Below are 20,553 nucleotides of genomic sequence, written 5' to 3' on the forward strand. Positions count from 1 at the left end.
AATATGACAGTCTATACACTATACCTACACACATGTCTGTCCACACAGCTTGAAAAGTAGATTGTTCACCATTGGTGCCCTTTAAACATGTCATAATAGTCTTGTGAAAAGTGTCTATAAGGTATTTGAGATTGCTGAAAATGTAAACGGCGGGCTCTAGTGGATTTGTAAAAACAAAAACTGCAAGAACACATAGTCCCCAATACAAATTTCTCAGTTCTTCAAAATAGCCCTGGGCACATATCTCCAATGAGCCTGGGTTGATAAAATCCCTTTTAGAGTCACAGTTTATACAATATTAATTGGCCTTAAATATAAAAATTTTAAGGAGTCATTTGGAACAATGCACTCATTGTGACTATACATATTTGCAATCATATTTTATAAAACATTAGTATACATGTACTGGACTAAAACATGTTATTTAAACAAACTGTTTTTGGCTGAAAACCTTGTATAAATTAGTTAGTTATTTGGGATTGTTTCAGAAGATAAAGACAAACATTTTTCTGTTGTTTTTTCTTTTTTTCTAATGTCAATGTTAGTCAGGGAGCTGGAGTTAGAGATCAGCGCAGGTCAATTTTTTTAGTCCCGCTCCCGCAAGGTTTTATACGAACCCGACTGCTCCTGCAGAATATTTGTTTACCCACTCCCCAACCTGGCCCGTTTTCTACCTGCCCCGACCGTTAAATTAAAATCTGGTTTCCGAAATATCACATTTAAATTGGGTACAACCAAAAGAGAGAGAGCAAGGATTGTTGTGCAAGCATTGTAGGCTAAATGTCCGTTTTGTTTGCCCCTTTATGATGAGACATGGGTGCCACCTTAAACCTTAGCTTCCAGTCTTGTGACTGCTAAATTGTAAAACTTTGAGGTTTTAAGGTTATCGTGCAAAGGGTATTTTTTTCCATTTGAATCTATGACTTATAAAAAAGACTCCCATACATCAGACTTGCCTGATGAGGGTTTCCTAACAGTAAACTGACTGTTTTCTAATGCAAGCTGAAGGATAGCACATCTTCTCTTTGCTCCCCCATGTTGGTAAAGCTCGCTCTGAGGACTGTTATGCAGATGATGCACAGACTGTGCAAAAAAAAAAGCATGTGCAGAAAGCACTGGTTATGGGTTCATCATGTGTAACAGTCGTAAGCACTGGCTGTACTGTTTCCTGATAAGATTGAGAAAATCACAGATATGCTGTTCTAAAATAACGTCGGGACTCAGGAGCAGGCGGTCTAACAATATTGCACTACCGAGTCCCGACATTAAAATTACACCAGAGTAACAGACTGCTACCGCATTTTATTCATGAATTTATTCCCCAGACCTCTAGTTTGAGTATTTAAATGTATTTTTCTTTTCTTTTTTGATCGATAAGTTATTTTTTCTTTTTTATCAGCTGACTTTATGTTTGTTGTTTTAAGCTCCGTCTTCAAACTTTTCCAGAAACCCTGTCTTGAATTGTAGATTAAATTTAGGTTATTTTTTCTTCAAATTGTATTGTCTCTTTTGTAGTTTTGTTTTGCCTTTTTGAAGTCATGTATAAATCTTCACTCCTGATAAGTATACACAAACTTCATTCTTAGGGGCCGTTGACACTGAGAATGTGTTTTTCCTCCTCAATGCACTCCTTTTCTATTGTTTTTCAATGTAAACACATGCTAGACAGACATGTTTGACTGTTTCGCGTGCATCTAGTGTCTGCACATGAAACGACGTGCCAAGTTGAAAGATCATCAACTTTGACATGCAGCACAGCTCATCACTGTCAGTTCCAAAAGAAGTGAACTTATCAGAAGAGGTTGGAAGCGGTGCAAGCATTGCAAGCTTCTGTTTATAGTAGAAAGTTGGCATGACATCTGTTTTATTTACCGTTGTATTATAGCGGAGAAGATGCTCATTGTGTGTCCACATATCCTAAGTTACTAATCATAACAAAATGCTAATCATAACATATCGTTTTCCTATTTATAATGGGTCTGTTATTGTCATTATTACATCACGTTCATTGAAAAGTGTAGACCTCACAATAAGCTGTGCTTTTAGGAAACTTCTTTCTAAATGCTTTTTAGAAGCAAAGACGTGTTCTGTGTGAATGATCCCTTATAGTGTTGCATGACCTTCACTGCCCTAGGTTTGATAGGAGAATGCAACATAATGAATTAGAACAATGTGTTGTATTTGGTGATCAAATTAAACCTCAATGCTAAATTTTCAGAGATAGATTTATAGTACGGTTATTTTATTATTAGAGTGGTGTCACTTTCACATAGTGTTATCAATACAAAAATTTACTAACCACCAGCAGCACCATAGAATAGCTACCTTATGTTTGTAACCTGATTTGCATAATCCACCAAAATAAAACCATGCATACAGAACATGCAGGTTTACAGCCCTATCAATGGGTTCATTTAATTCTTACTTCATTCCTCCATCTGTCACCAATCTTCAGTTTAATAGAATGGATTCTTTCATTGCTATGGTTTATAGAAACAGATTCGCTCAGATGTAGAAACGCTCTGTGCTGAACCGAAGACTTTGGCACAGACAACTTCACTAATTTAATAAAAAGTGCTTAGATTTCAAATCGATTCAATTACTGGAGATAAGATGTGTGCTCTTATCTGAGGGCGAGAGTGTGGTTGGCAAACAAGAGGTGAATCCGCTATTTCAGCAGTAAGGACATTAGGATACAAATTTAGGTTCATTATGGAAATGAATTCATCCAAGCTGTGAACTTCACGCTGATAATCCTACAAGACGGGTGGCATCTGAGAATTCACAAGAACCAGAATATAATTACTGATAAAAATCGCAGGCTTAAATGAAGATGAGTTTATTTCCTACAGCACGTGTGCAGCCAAACTGACACATATTTCTGTTCTTGTAATTATATAAAGTCCAAAATAATTCGATTTTACTGTTAAATCCATAGTGCAGAAAACAAACTTGTTTAATTCAATATATGAGGTTATTTAAGAAAGCAATGCATCATTTTAATGGCTTCATGATTAATGACTGTACTGAGTCGTGCACTTATTTTTTTTTTCTTGTTCTCCATTTCAATGGACAAAATAAATGTTAGTGTGTAAAAAACAGAATAATTAAATAAATACAATTACATGTAATGGACAAAATGTATAAATAAATAAATAAATAAATAAATAAATAAATAAATAAATAAATAAATAAATAAATATTCATTCATTCATTTTCTTTTCAGCTTAGTCCCTTTATTAATCTGGGGTCGCCACAGGGGAATGAACCCCCAACTTATCCAGCATGTTTTTACGCAGCAGATGCCCTTTCAACTGCAGCCCATCTCTGGGAAACATCCACAGTCACACTCATTCACTCATACACTACGGACAATTTAGCCTACCCAAATCACCTGTACCGCATGTCTTTTTGGAGGGAAACCGGGGCACCAGGAGGAAACCCACGCGAACGCAGGGAGAACATGCAAACTCCACACAGAAATGGCAACTGACTCAGCCAAGGCTTGAACCAGCGACCTTCTTGCTGTGAGGCGACAGCACTACCTACTGCACCACTGCGTCGCCTTACAAATTAATAAATGATTAAAAAAATATATGCAAATAAATAAATAAATAAATAAAATGAAGTTATATAATTTAACAACAATTTAATAAGAGTTTATTAAAAATACTTTTTGAAAACGCTTAGTTATTTCATGGTCAAAATAAATATTTGAAAAAAAAAGAAAGAAATAAATAATGAATAAATAAATAAATAAATAAATAAATAAAGCATGAATTAATTAAAATAAATAAATAAATAAACAAACAAACAAAAAGCAAAGAAAGAAAGAAAGAAAGAAAGAAAAAGAAAGAAAGAAAGAAAGAAAGAAAGAAAGAAAGAAAGAAAGAAAGAAAGAAAGAAAGAAAGAAAATGAAGTTATTTCATTTAACAACAATTTAGTAAGATTAACAAAATATTTCTTTGAAAACTTAATTCATGGCAAAAAATATTTTTTGTTATTATAATGCATTTTAAATAAATAAATAAATAAAAAAAATAGATATTCAATTTAACAACAATTTATTAAGTTTAACAAAAATATATAAAACTATTTTTGCAATAAAAAAGCACATTAAAAAAATAAATAAATAAATGAATAAATAAATAAATAAATGTAAAACAATCATACTTTGCACATTTTACTGTTGCTCTTATATTGCAGAAAACTATTTCATTAAATCAACAAGCAACCTTATTTGCAATATAAATCATTATTTTAATGGTTTGGGGTTGTCTTGATTTAAGTATTGAGTCATAAGCATCTGATATTGACCAGTAGGCCCTCATTAGGGATTTCTCTCAGTCTTTAAAGTCATTACTGATTCTAGAAGGACATCAGTACATTCCAAAGAAAAATATCTGAACATCCAAATGCCATGCGAGGATTTCACACTTGAGATCCTTGAAGGCAAAACTTCGACAGATTGATTTTTATTCTGTGAGGAGGAAGGAGAAGAAGCTCGGAGTGAATGCAGTGGGTGCTAAGCAGTGGAAGCAACAGCTAAAAATCTCCAAAAAAGAGAGGGATGAATTGATCTTGGCCAACTCTTGCTTTATAAAGTAAACCACCATATCTGTGGGCTCAGAATTTGACTTTTATTTTTTATTTATTTATTATTTGACTTTTATATAATGACGACAATAGTTCGTTGTAAGCACTATGTGGTATACCAAGACATTAAAGATGCCCTCGATATATGTATAAATTTCATTACAACTGTTTTACACTAGGACATGATAAGCACTTTTGATTAATCTTTTTACTACTTTGCATGCTCATAACTAACATTTTTTCAGAGAATGTTTTTTTGCATTATAAAATATGTCATCAATGTGAATAATCTGTGTTAAGTTTTCTCTCAACAATGCATTTTTTTTTTTACTAAAACTGCAAATATTTTTATGTGTTAATTTGCAGAGTAGCAATGTTTTAGATAACTAAAAACACATTAAAACCTGTGCATTTTTCCGTACTTTGGCAATACATTTACACATCAGCATCGTTTTGGTTAAACTTTTAGCATCATGTTGGTGAAACAGCTTTTAGTTTTATTTATTTAGGTAGTAAATAAAGTAATACAAATACACAGAGGGAGAAAAACACATGCAAAAGCTTTTTTGTTGTTGTTGTGTTAGCAGGGCCGGAGTGGGACTCTTTTTCAGCCCTGGAGTTTCAAGCCTCAGACCGGCCCACCTCAGATCACGACTGACTATATTAAAATAAGGACATTTACAATTCAGTTTCTAATTACACTATCACGTCTTTTTTTGAGAAAACAGCTGCTTTAGAACTTCAAATGTTCAACAACCCTAACAGTATTATGTCTTAACAATAAAAAAAAAAAAAAAGGATCAAACCCGGATCCGCAGTGTCGTAGCGTAACGTGCTAAACACTGGACCACAACTGCTGTGCAATAAAAGGTGGCTCGTCTGAGTTATATAAACATTAACCAGGCTGCAAGAAAATAGATAAAAAGAGCAGAGCTGCAGTAAAATAATTAATAAGAAGACTGTGGTCAAGTAAAAAAAAATAATTAATTTAAAAAGTGTGACTGCTGAGAGCAACAGTTTCTGGAGCTAGGGACACCGGCCCTCGCGGCCAAAAAACGGACCGGCCCACCGGGAATTCTCCTGGTCCTCCCGATTAGCCAATCCGGGCCTGTGTGTTAGTATACTATTTTCATTTGAATGAAGTTTGCCATAGTTGAGTTCTGAGTACTGTATTTCTGGGAAAACAAAATGCAGTCCTTGAAAGTTTCCTTGAAACATAAAATGTTTGTAGGAATGGAAGATATAGTAAACAGGGCTTTACATTAACACCCGCCAACCCACCAAATGCAGGTAAATTTCACCTCTGGCAGGTTCACCTCTGGCAGGTTAGACAGACACCTCCACTAGCCACTTTCATTTTTAAATAGTAGTTTTCTTAAAAGCAGGGTTCGACAATAAGCATGGCCCAATATTCGTGCAACTGTGATATTAGAATCAAGAAGCAGCAAAAAAATAACTGTTTGCGCGAGAAGAATGGTGAATACAGAATAAGAGCATGATCACTCGCGCTAACAGCTGATGTGATGTGTGTGACTGTTAAAAATCATGTGCCTGCTTCCGTTTACTTGCGCAAATCAACCGTGCCTAGAGTAAGCGCAACGGGTGCGATTGGTTCCCTTTGAAATAGACTGGACAAAGAGCGATGATCGTGCACCCACAGTCCTGCTGCTTTCAAGAGCTCAAGATTGAAAAAAAAATACACATATTCTTTTGTAAGCAGCAGCGGTCACTGCTTTCATTTGACTTATTCTTAGAAGAGATTACAGGCCTAACATTACCCGTGTGTACGGTATGCTCCACCTGGTTTCTTTTGCTTACAGTTATTTTTGTTAATACGGTTTAATTATAATTTTTTACAATAACATTGCTTTAATAGAGACGTGTAGTTTATGTGTAGTTAACTGGTGATCTGAGACTTTTAGCCAGGACAGATTACTGTGCATATTTTAGATACATGACAATAATTATTTTTTAAATGTAATGTTTTTTTTAAAGAAAAGTTTTGTTGAATTAAAAAGTTCACCTATAAAGCTATAATTTGCTTGTTTTTATACATTAATAAATTGTGGCTAGGAAATACTTATTTGGTGTGGTCAGAGATAAATTTGGGAATTTTGAGCCCTGAAGAGTCGTGAAATAAAAACTGATTGCATTGCGACACAACGCATTTGCTCATGCACACTGAGCAAGCTAATACACAATACACACAAGAAGTTAAATGAATGAGAATGCATGTGGACATAACACAATATCAAAATCAAGTAATTTAGCATGTCAAAGTCAAATTTAAGCAAAATATATTTTCTCAACAAGAAAAGTGTGGCTAGTGAAAATGGCGAGTGGCTAGTAATGTTGGAAATCTACCAGCCACAGTGGCTGGTAAAGTTCATGTCAAGCCCTGATAGTAAAATAAACTAAACCAAACTACCTGGTGCACAAGGAGAATGCATGAATGCAAAAGCATGATGTTTATGTACAGTGTTGGTTAAAAGTCAACAAAACATTGCAATTGCATACAACAATTAGGTATGGGGAATTGCTTACGGTACCACAATAACATCCTCGCGACTTTGGTAAACAAACAATGCTTCTGTTAAACTACCTGTCAATGACTGCTTCAGGAAGGAGTGGAGCCTGGACCAGAGCCATAGATAAAGCCTGATTTGTACTTTCGCCTGGCGCCGCATCACACACCTCCGCTGACTGCACGCACACCTCACAAAATGGACAAGGCTTTTATACTTTGATACGTTGAGATATTCTTTAAAACAACAAGGTGCGGTCCAAAGAAACCCAACGTAAAATCAGACAGATAACCATAAAAGTAGGAACTACGCCATATCATTAATGTTCAAGATTTTTAAACAAATTCTATTTTATAAATTGTTTTAATGATTATAACGATTTTATAACCATTCAGGATTTTTTTTTTACTCAATCTTTGATGCATAATGCCGAGTTCAGATTGCGTGATTTTAGCCCCGATTTTGGCTTGCCGACAGGTTTTGAGAAATCGCCGACAAATGCCTGAAATCACAGGCAAATCGCTGTGACAATCACACAGTATGAACGATCAAAGACGCGATCTGAGAGAATAGCCGACGAGTCGCCGATGCCTGTGAGATATTTGGCGTGCTAAATATCTGGAGCTGTCGGCGATTCAAATCATGCTGTGTGAATTGAGTTTTGACTGAAAATAACATCAGCGATTGCCTACAGCCAATGAGAGAGCAGCATTCACTTGCGTGTGCGTGTGTGTATACCTGCTGCAGGCCAGCGGGAGGCTGGGGGAGAAGGTAAAAGCGCTCTTTTTCGGTTTATTTGGACCAACGAAATGGAGGGAAAACTAGTGGAGGTTTGACAGGACTCAGGACAACCGTGTCTGTTTGACGTTTCATACAGAAAGAAATTAGTTTATTATCAACGTTGAGGAGAAATGGCTAATTCCCTTTAAACCCAGGTGAGCAAACATGTACATGTTCTACCCCATTAAAGGCTTCTTTCTCATTATGTAGTTAATAACAAAAGATATACTACGTGTTTTTGGCTGTGAGAGGTAGTTTGGACGAAGTTGTTGGCGATTCTCCCTATAATAAAGTCATGCAATGTGAATGTCCATGTCGCCGAACCATCTTGCAGTGTAAACAAAGCAGCGACGAAACGCTAGGCCAGATAGTCATGCAGTGTGAAAACATCTGTGACACGACTAGTTTGAAAATCATGCAGTCTGAACTCGGCATAACTGGCTTTTGTTAATATCTCGGACAGTTTTACCTATCAGAGTTTATTAAAATATTAATGACAACAGAACATGGTTTGCTCTACAAATATATATTTAGGAATAAACCATTATCACCTATAAAGTTATCAAATAAATAATTTGTTCAATTATAGTTTTGTAGCTATTAAATTGTTTTTAATTCAAAATAAATAGTGAAAAAAAAAAACACATTTCTGTAATTTAATAATCTGTTTTGGCTTCAACAAACTTACCCATCCTTACCCATTCCTTTGGAAAAGTTTTTCCAAACTTTTCAAAAACTTTCTGCCTTTCCCACTACTGTTGCAATTTCTAGCCAATAATTATTGTCCATAAGGTTATCCTTATGATCACGCATAGATAAATCATAGAGATGTCTGTAAAGGTTTACCTGTTTCAGACTAAATCTCTTCAAAGTGATTCATATTCAACTCATATAAAACGCGGTGCCGCATAGACTTTGCGCTCTGCCAGCCAAAATGATGTCACCCCCACCCAAAGCGAACCTCCGCAAACTCCGCAATGACGTCATATGCGCCCTGCGCACTCAAGTGAACTAGCAAACGTGTCGAGTATAAACCAAGTTTAAAGAGAAAGAGAGAGAGAGAGAGAGAGAGAGAGAGAGAGTTGGGACATCTTCATTGACTTCAATTGAATGTTTTATCAATAGCAATGGTGCTCAGGCCACACACCTTCCGAAATGTACAATTCACATTCAACAAGACATTTTCTTCTTTTTCACTTAAAAAACTTAAAACATAAAGTTATATATTTTTTAATTTCTTAAAATCTGTAAAACCATTCATTCATTTATTCATTTTCCTTCAGCGTAGACACTTTATTTATCAGGGGTCACAGGGGAGTGAACCGCCAACTTATCCAGCATACGTTTTACACAGAGGATGCCGTTCCAGTTGCAACCCATCACTAGGATACATCCTTACACACTCATTCACACTCATACACAATTTAGCTTACCCAATTTACCTGTACCGCATGTCTTTGGACTTGTGGGGGAAACAGGAGCACCCATAGGAAACCCACGTGAACATAGGGAGAACATGAAAACACAGAAATGCCAACTGGCCCAGCTGGGACTTGAACCAGCAACCTTCTTGCTGTAAGGCGCCACTGAGCCACATCATTTCGCTGTCAGTAAAACCAACTAAACTACATTGACACAATCAAGTAACATAAATCTTTAGGACAGACAAATGGGTAACACCCCTACAGGACAACACAGATGGTTTCATCTGATTATCACTGCTCTGCGCCAAAAAAATGTGGTAATGACATGAAAACCTTTCGCCACTCAGTTTGATCAGTTTAGTCAAAATCAACTTCAAATTCGTAACATAACTTGATTATACATTTGGGTTTGATAATATAGCAGTTTCAGGTTTCAAAATATTTAATCTAAAATAAAAATATTTAGTATAGAGCATTCACTTTACATGGAACTTGAGATTCTTGAACTTTTTTGACCTTTTATTTACATTGTAAAGCTTTCACTTCAGCGGTAATCCAAGTGTTTATTAAAAAAAATCTAACTAAACCATATCTAATAAAACATTGGGATAGTTTGAATAGTACATATTTCACTTCTACGTTTTATTTGGCCACTGACACTGGAAAGGGGTTAAAATAATTGAACATAAGCAACATAAAGCAGAAATTATTTAGTGTACTGTACCTTTAAGATACTGTATGGTAAGGTTGAAATGCTTAACATTTGTCGGAAATTTGTACACAGGTTTATGACACATTAAACAATATATTACAGAATATAGACGTAGTAAAGTCTGACTTACCCCACCCACATGCTCATAATGTTGGTCGAGTTTACTGAGCAGCTGCCCATTGAAGGCCCAAGAGAACGAGACATCGAGAGCAGGGTCACAGGAGATCTGACAGGGCAGTACGATACTCTCGCCCACGATGATCTCCATGTCCATTGGACCCTGCGTGATCTGTGTGGGATCTGCTCAAAAAAAAACACACAGCTTCACTTAATGACCTGCCATAAGGTTGATTTAGTTGGATAAATACTAAAAGTTACAAAAAATCCCAAAAATTCAATTCCATTCACAAAGAGCCATTTAATTGATTTCTGAAAGAGTCAGATTTAAACAAATCAAATGAATAAATGTCTCAATGACTTAAAGGACTTTAATTGAATTTATAATCACCTAGTGGATGTTTTAGTTTCTTATTTGGAATATTATTTCATTAAATATTAAATTATATTTTCATATAAATAAAACAAAGTATAGCTTTATGCAAACATTTAAATTATGTCATCCTTTACCTTTAGATCATCTCAAACTTGTATGAATTTCTCTCTTTTGTGGAACATTAAAGATATTGTGAAAAATGTTAGTGCCCAGAACTGTTCTGGCACAACTCTAAATGTATTTAAACCCCAATTCAGATGGACATGCTGATCCAGTTAAAGTTTATTAATACTTTTTCTAGTTCCCTATTTTTTTCTATTTGATGCTTTTTGAATTTAACACTAATCACTGTAACTTTTCATTGGGGTAATCACAAGCCAATTAAAATATTCAATTAATTATCCTGCAATTAAACAAGAAGTTAACTCAAAATAGATCTAAAAATAAATAAAACACTAAATAAAAAAACTATATATATATATATATATATATATATATATATATATATATATATATATATATATATATATATATATATATATATATATATATAAATTTAGATATGTATATATATAGATATGTATACACACACACACACACACACACACACACACACACACACACACACACACACACACACACACACACACACACACACACACACACACACACACACACACACACACACACACACACACACAATACAACAAAATAAAGCAAAAAGTAACAATAACTATAAATATACTATGACTATAAATATTTTATAAATACAATAAAATAAAATAAAACAAAATAAATAAAACAAAACAAAATAAACACAATTAAATAAAACAAACCAAGTAAAACAAACAAACAATCAAACAAACAAATAAATAAATAAATAAGATAAAACATACCAAGTAAAATAAATAAATAAATAAATAAAAAATAGAAAAAAAATAAATAAAGCAAAAAATAAAACAAAATAAAGTAAAACAAAAAACAATAAAAAACAAAGAAAACATGTAAATAAAATAAAATAAAATAATAAAACAAAAATAAAATAAAATAAACCCTGAGCCTGAAAACCAACCAACCAACTCCAAGATTTACAGCAAAAATGTTTGTAGTAGGAAAATCGAAAACAGACAAAGAAAAGAAACTGTATCCTTACCAATGAATGAACTACAGTACTAATCCCATGATGAAGCACTGCAATGTATTTCCACAGACTTCAACAGCAGCATATTAACAACCTCAGAGCTCACAGTAGTTCTGTCATGAAAGGTTTATACAGTATTGCTAAAACTATTTCTCTATTGTAAAAATGAATAGGATTTTTACTTCCATGCTCTATAGGCTGGAAACTGCAGGTTTATCTAGGAAAAAAGGCTTAGCATTCACCTTCTCTATGTTTTTGATGTGGAGTCTAATGGATTTACAAAATCTACGCTCAACCCACAGTGTACTAAATGGGTTCCAAACAATCCCTTAATGTAGTCCCAAGGTAAACAGATTGTTAACTTAATGTTTTTTACAATTTTAATTTGATTGAACATAAATCAATTAATTAGGAGCCGATCACACCGAATGCGCTTTTACCGTACGTTCCAAAATGTGTGAGGTGCACCACACTGCCTTTTTTATTGACAAGGAAAAAAGCAGCACGGTACGCTTTTTATGTCACTAGGAAATTACTGAATCAGCTGCGTATTGTGCAAAAGTATTGCTGTTGATATTAATATAATTTTAATATTTAATAATATTGTGAATTTCAAGATCTGTGAGTCATTCCGCACCAGATAACTCAAAACAGCAACCACAAGTCTCCCCTACATCTTTAAAAGTTTCTTTAGTCATTTTGACAACACAAACACTGCTGTCACCTTAACGAAAACCCAGTTTCTGCTTTCATTTAATTGGAGAATGAAAGAGACGAGACTTATGTAACACGCTTTTTCTGCTCAGAGTTGACCTTCAACGTCAAAAATACGAGGCGCAGTGGCCGGTTAAAATGCGAGGTGCACATGGCGCATAAGCAGTGTGCAAAGCACTTGCAGCCGTCAGTAAATCATTCAAAAAAGGCGCCTCAATACAAAAAGCACGTTTGGTATGATTGGCCCCTATCTGCATATTGTTATAATTGTAATATTTAATAATATTGTGAAATTTAAGATTTGAGATACAGCTGTGGATAACTGGAAACTGCAACCACTGGTCACTCTATCTTTAAAAGTCTCCATAATCTTCTTGACAACACAAACACTGCTGTTACCTCAATGGAAACCCTGCCTCTGCCTTCATTTGAATGGCGAATGAAAAAAAGTGACTGATGTAACATGCCTTTTCCACTCAGAGTTGAGTTTATTTTAACTGTGTGTGCATAGCGAGCAATGGCAAAAATGCACAGCAGGCAGTTAATACGCGAGACACGCAGGGTGCATAAGCAGTGCTCAAAACGCTCACGGTCATTAGTAAACCATTCAAAAGATGAGCTTCTCATTCAGTGAATAGCTCTCAGCTTCCAATAAATTGTAGAATTGTGTCAGACAGTTTAGTGGTGACCAACACTATTAAAATATGCGTTACGTTTACTTTTTTGATTGTGTTTGAAATTAATAAATAAATGACAATTTTAATGGAATAATAACTAAATGCATATTTTTTACCCCAACATTTAAAATCTGAAAACACAGAAGATTTAATATTGACCTTTTGTCATTTATTTCTGCAAAAAAAGTTGTAAGTATCATTTTTAGTCTGAAAATCAGAAGAAGAACACACACACATGCAAGCAATTTACTTAAAATGCATAAGTACCATATTTGGCTAATGCAGAGACCTGATAACAGCTTTCAAGTGGTCCAAAGCGGTATATCTCAAAGGGATTGTTCTATAAAACAATTATTAAAAACAGCTAATGTCTTTTTATATTCTCTAGTTATTTGCATTTGAAATTACGAGGAGAGTAATCCATTATGGAAAGCATCCGAATGAAAAAAAAAAAAACGCATCAGGAAATGAAATAGGCTCGATATGAGTTTTTTTTTAAATTACATATTTATTTCAACTTCTGAAAATGCAATATATTGTGATGAACTCTCTTAGTTGGAACAATCAAGGAAAATATAATTTCTACTCAACCGATATGACCCCTTTAACAAGATCTGTTTGTTTACCCAGGAGCCCTTAATGCGCAGGTTTACGTTCTCTCCGATTTATATTCAAATCTGCAGGAAAGGAATTTGCTGCAAAAAGAGCATCATGCACTAATCTCAGCAAAACCCAGAGTGCAAATGCAGCATTCTATATTTTCCTCTCTAAATTGTGCACGTTCAACCTATAACCTACACTCTCACACACTCCATTAGTGTAATCCAGGGTAATTGCAATGCCATAAGCGGAGCGTGAAAATGGGTAATTACAACAACACACAAAAAGCCACTGTATCCCATCTCTGTTGAGTTCAGCTGAGAGAGAGAGAAAAAAAAAGCTGCCAGTTGGAGAGCTGAACTGCTCAACCCGTCACATTACACCAGAGGAGCATGTAAGCTGCAGAAAGAAATCAAACAACTTTCCCTTTTGGAAGGCATTACAGTATAATAACTGAACAAGCTATATGCATCAACAGTGTTTCAATTGCGCAGCCTCATATTTACTTTTTTTGAAGTAACTGGCATGTCAGGATAGGGTAGATTAGCCTGAATCATCATGTTCAAATATAGTACATTTTGATTTACATGTGTTGTTCCAAACTTGTGTGAATTTCAATATTTTTGCTCTAGATTAACAGTAGAGCGAGACGTCAACAATACCAAGGGCTTATATTCAAAAATGTACCTTACCTGATAAAAGTCTTGTTATTGATCCTAGTTGTAAGAGCAACAAAAAATAACTTGACTTCTAGTTTTTAAGATGAATCATCCCAATCATTACAAATACTGCAGAAAACGTATTGGAACCTGCATGGACCCAAGATTCTCATAGAAATCAGTCAAATTTGGTGAAAGAAAAATCATGGTTTAGAGCAGTGGTCACCAAACTTGATCTGGGAGGGCCGGTGTCCTGCATATTTTAGCTCCAACCCTAATCAAACGTACATGAACAAGCTAATCAAGGTCTTACTAGGTGTACTTGAAACATCCAGGCAGGTGTGTTGAGGCAAGATGGAGCTAAATCCTGCAGGGACACCGGCTCTCCAGGAGCAGGATTGGTGACCCCTGGTTTAGAGATTCAATCAGTATGGGGTAGTGCGAGAGATCTGTAGAGTGGATGGCAACATCAATAGCCTAAGGTATCAAGACAAAGTAAACTCTTTAGCAGGATAGCACTCCTCATACTTCAGCCTCCACATCAAAGGTGCTCCAGGATTGGCTAGCCCAGTCACATGACATGAACATTATTGAGCATGTCTTGGTAAGATGAAGGAGGAGGCATTGAAAATAAATCCAAAGAGTCTTGACGAACTCTGGGAGTCCTGCAGATGACTTTATTAATAAATTATTTAAATCATTGCAGAGATGTATAGATGCAGTCCTCCAAGCCAGGAGGTCATACACAATAATAATTCTTTTTCCACTGCACCGTGACTTTATATTCTATACTGCACATTATTTTTGTTGAGTGACAAGGATTTTGTATGAGCAAAGTAAGATCTTACTGTCCTAATTAAATAAATAAAAATCAAGACATGATCATATTTTATTTTGGTAAAACATGCATAATCTAGAGGCCTCTGCTTTTCATATAAGCCACTTCTGATACCAAATGAACAACTACTGTCAAAGACAATTTATTATTTGTTGTTCCTAAAACTTGGAAAACTGACAAGACTTTTTGATAAGTAGTTTTGATAACTTTTGTACCTTTAATGCAATGCAGGCTGCTTAAAGGAAAAGTGCCTCCAAACATGCAAAGGAAACATTTTAAGCATTTGAAATAATTTTTAAGCTAAAAATGGACTCGAAGATAGTATAAAAGTTGAAATGCATGACATTTTAGCGGCCATATCAGAAGTTGTTGATAAACTCTTTTACATCATCAACAATCCAATAATAAAAAAATACATACATATGTGTGTGTATATATATACTGTATATATATATACACGACTCTACACCATAACTTTTCAATCCAGATGGATGGGGCAACCATTACTGCATCCAAAATGGTGAAAAGCCTTAACGTAACGAGTAATTTCTAGAACTGCTCGATCATGCAGATTCGCACTCTATAACATCAGAAAGATCCGACCCTTCTTATCTGAACATGCAGCTCAACTCCTTGTTCAAGCTCTTGTTCTCTCCAAACTGGATTACTGCAACTCTCTACAAGCCGGACTTCCCGCTAACTCTATCAAACCTCTTCAGCTGCTCTAAAACGCAGCAGCACGAGTTGTCTTCAATGAACCTAAACGAGCACATGTCACTCCGCTGCTCATCCTTTTGCACTGGCTGCCAGTTGCTGCTCGCATCAAATTCAAATCTCTGATGTTTGCCTACAAAGCGACTTCTGGCTTTGCTCCTTCTTATCTGCTCTCACTTCTGCAGATATATGTGCCCTCCAGGAACTTGCGTTCTGTGAATGAACATCGCCTCGTGGTTCCATCCCAAAGAGGGAAGAAATCACTTTCACGAACGCTCGCGTTCAACTAACTGCATCAGAACGGCAGAGTCACTCGCTGTTTTCAAGAAACGACTAAAAGCTCAACTATTTAGTCTCCACTTCACTTCCTACTCTGCAGTTGCCTCTCTGGATATACCACTAACTGTACTCAAAAAAAAATTACTAATTCCTTCTAAGACTTTACAGACCTGAAACTTGCCTATAGCACTTTTTCATTGTTGCTCTTATAGTTGTGTAAATTGCTTCCTTGTCCTCATTTGTAAGTCACTTTGGATAAAAGCGTCTGCTAAATGACTAAATGTATATATATATATATATATATATATATATATATATATATATATATATATATATATATATATATATATATATATATATAAAATTTATTTATTAATTTTTTTCAGGTTATAAATGATGGATTATCTCTGCCTTTTGTCCACTATTTGTTTATCTTTTTTGTAATCAGGCTTATTATGATGTGTATTTATCGTTTTATATATCGGTTATCGGCTTACAAATATACTGTAATAAGGTATCGGTTATCAGTACTGTGCACAATTTCCAGTTTATTTAATTTCCATTATCAGTACATCCCTTTTTGAAAGTTTAAGAACACTTTAGAAAACTTTCATAGTTATCTCACGAAAATCATTGATCAACTCTGTATACAAAGTCTAGTTTAAATATCAAGTATTTATTAATGACATGAAAGTTAATTGGTTTTTGCTTGCCATGTGACTAAGCCTAATGACATCATCAATCAAAACTCAAATAAAGTTGACTTTTTGACACCTGAGTTCTGTCTGAAATCACATACTTCCATACTATATAGTACACTAAAAACAATATGCACACTGAGTAGTATGTTCGAATTCATAGAATTTAAAAAACAGTATTCGAAAAGTACACGGATGACCTACTTCAGGCAGTATTCTGAAGTGCGCATCCAATGCACAATACGCTGTCCCATGATGTACCAAGAAAATTCTTAAATAGGATTAAAGCAACGCAACTGATGCGGGTAGGTCACGCTATCATGACAAAATGGCAAATGTAGTATGTCCGAGTTCCAATCCTACTACTCACATTCATAAACATGTGTACTTTTCTAACAATTGAGTATTACATTTTAATTCAAATGCAGTACCTACTGAGTAGTAGTTGATTTTGAACGCAGCCCTGACCTCATTTATATTGTAATTCTATCTTTATTATTAGATTTGGAAGTAATTACGCATAATGGAGATGTATGCAGAATTCTGATTTTGTTTTTTCACTGCAAAAATTTCATTTAAAATAAACCAGTCAACAGGTTTCATTACACACTGTTCACAATTTGTTAGAAAACAAAAAGTCGTATATATGCCCCGTTTAAATAACCAATTTTACATAACTACTTTTAATTTTACATTCAGGGTGTGGAACTGTTGCACCCTTTTAAAGCATTTGGGAATGTCTATAATGTTTCTTTTCTTCCTTTTTGTGATGTGCACTGGCATCTTAAAACAACAAACAAAAAACAATGCCTTGATTTTGTCCATCAGGAACTGATTAAATGGCTGTGGGTAAAACCCTAAAGTAGACTCTCAGAAATAAAGATAAACTAGCTGTCACTAGGGTTGTATTCCTTTTCAAAAGATAAACATTTGTACCTAAAGGGTCCATATTGATACCTTAAAGTTACATAGTAGTACCAAAACAGCACAATAGTATATATTTTCCAATGTGTGGTAAGGTAGGGTATGCTTTTGCAGGATTGGCTCGCCTCAGTTTAGATTTTATCTGCAGTTTAGCAATCCTCAAAATGAATTTACTGCATGAAGTGAAATTATTTGAATAGCTGTTGCTTCTACTGCAGTGGCATCATTGTTTAATTCCTGTCCCATTCCGATTATGCTGGATCTGCTCCTTGGCTAGCTCACAACTCACAATATAGACTTTACAATACAGCAGTGGCTGCTGCTGACTATTTAAATATACCATGTTTGGTCTCTCCCTGGTAATGAAGCTAGTAGTGACGATTCTTTCTGACCTATCGGTGATCAGCAGTGTGTATACTTTGTGTTTTGGTAATGGAAAGGATTGCTTTGAACCTCACTCAAAGTGGTCCTACAAAATATCAGGTACAAGTTATGGAACGCAGTGGAAAAGCCTTGAAAATTAAGTGGTATTGAACCACACTATACCATGCAGTGGAAAAAGCACCTTAATATATGTAACCTTTAGGTACAAGAATGATCCTTTTAGCTACAAGCATGTACCTTTTAAAAAGGTACCACCCCAATGATGGCTTGTGTACCTTTCTGAGAGTGCACAACAAACCCAAAAAGAATCATCAACTTTGATTTCACATTCACTTTAAAATATCTTTGCTTTTGTTCCACAGAAGTAAGATATGTGAGACAAAGGTAAAAAAAAGACATAATTTTCCTTTCTCCGTGAACTTCCCCTTTAAGAAACTGTCCTGACTTTGATTAATTGTTCAGCCGCAACCAAGAACCACAGTTGCCCGAAACTGTAAAGCCCCCAGAGTTTGCAGACAAATCACTACACCAAGTATAACATCCCCGCAGCTGAATGACAGTTAAAATGACTCGTCTTTGCAGGAAAAGCAGAGAGCAAGCCAGAAAGTAATACTGTTACAGTAATCCTTACCTGTGACCAACAGTCTTCCCGAAGTGCTGGCCGTACCAAACTGGTTTCTAGCCAAGCAAGCATAGTTTCCCCCGTCCATCTTGGTCACATTTGTGAGTCTAAGCGTTCCATCAGGGAGAAAAGTTATCCTAAAGGAGAAAACCACAATCCTCTCAAATCACATTTAAACTTGGTTAACTCATAATAGAGCTGGATCCCTGTGTGTAAATGTGTTTTTATCTGTCGGGAACAGTAAAAATGGGGTAAGAGGAACATAATATGTGTTTCTTAAGAATGGCACATAAATCTTTGACTGATACAGCTGCCCGAGAGCCAATGAAGCTGAAGAATGTGCGCTCACACGAGGCAGCCACTGAAATGTAAAGCAGAGCATTTTTTTAGCTCAATCCACCACCCAATTATTATTAGAATCAGACTTCAGACCCTTCAGGACTATTACACTTAATCTTAGAAAACGCAAACACTTATTTTCTCCTGTACATAATAAGTGGCTGTAATTCTGAAGTGCGTTCATTTAATTGTTATTTTCTAGTAACTCTAATAACAATTAGCCATGTTTAATAATTCTGTATAACAAAAAAGGCTGCACGATATATCGTTTCAGCATCGATTTTACAATGTGATCATTCATAACAGTCACACGCAGTATCTGCAATGTTGAGTCTGTATTATAATTGATCATTATGCAAATGTTTTTTTAGTCCTGTGACTGTGTGTTTTTAACTTTAATAACAATACATTTTTAATGACTTGTCTATACAACAAAAACTACACAGTATTATTTACGTTTGATTATTTAATTACTGTAAAGCTGAATAAAGTTAGAGTTCCCTGAAAACAAAATGCTGTTTATTTATTTGAATATTTTTTTAATAAAACTTTTCCATGCTTTGGAATTCCATGGATTGTTTATGCAGGTGCACTGCTCAATAGAATCAACCCAATCAATCTAAAATAATAAATTCTTTCCAAATAGATATTCAAGGTGGAATTGTATTTATAATCACAATAAATATTGCAAAATAAAAAAATAAATAAAAAATAAAATCACAATGCTATATTTTTCCCTAATAACAAATATAGTTTACATCTACTTTACAAGAATTATTTCAAGGATTTCAAGTTTACAAGGATTTTTGTTTTTAATGTCCAGTTTATTAATAGAGAAATCTGCAACTTATTTTAAGTAATAGTAATGTTCTCGAATTCTACTATATAGTTAGGTCCATAAATATTTGGATATCGACACAATTCTAACATTTATTAATTATTAACATTATTATTAAACTACATAAACATGTAGTTTAACCGCAGACTGTCAGCTTTAATTTTAGGGTATTTATATCTAAATCAGGTGAATGCTGTAGGAATTACAACAATTTGCAGATTTGCCTCCCACTTGTTAAGGGTCCAAAAGTAATTGGAAAATTAACTTCTAAACTGTTCCATGGGCAGCTGTGTGTTATTCCTTTATTATCCTAATTACAACGAGCAGATAAAAAGGTCTAGAGTTCATTTCAAGTGTGCTATTAACATTTGTAATATGTTAATGTCAACTATCAAGATGAGATCCAAAGAGCTGTCACTATCAGTCAAGTAAGCAATCAATAGGCTGAAAAAACAAAACAAACATATCAGAGAGACAGCAAAAACATTAGGTTTAGACAAAACAACTGTTTATAACATTCTTTAAAGAAAGAAAAGAGCACACCTGTAAGCTCAGCAACTCCACAAGACACGGAAGACCACAGAAACAACTGTGG

At 34.8% G+C, this 20,553-nt stretch overlaps 1 protein-coding gene across 2 annotated transcripts in view; it reads right to left on the bottom strand.

Moving 5' to 3' along the window:
- The window catches only part of cntn3a.2 (contactin 3a, tandem duplicate 2), a 220,622-nt gene that overhangs the window by 39,758 nt on the left and 160,311 nt on the right, over positions 1–20,553 (bottom strand). For both annotated transcript variants that reach the window (XM_087306662.1, XM_087306663.1), the window contains exons 12-13: positions 18,791–18,918; positions 10,169–10,338 (exon numbers count right to left, since the gene is read on the bottom strand). In XM_087306662.1, coding sequence (XP_087162788.1) covers positions 10,169–10,338; positions 18,791–18,918 — 298 coding nt within the window. The remainder of the gene's footprint in view (positions 1–10,168; positions 10,339–18,790; positions 18,919–20,553) is intronic.

This window comes from Danio rerio, chromosome 23 (genome assembly GCF_052040795.2).
Source record: "Danio rerio strain M-AB ecotype USA chromosome 23, GRCz13ab, whole genome shotgun sequence".
In the NCBI taxonomy this organism is placed as follows: Eukaryota; Metazoa; Chordata; class Actinopteri; order Cypriniformes; family Danionidae; genus Danio; species Danio rerio.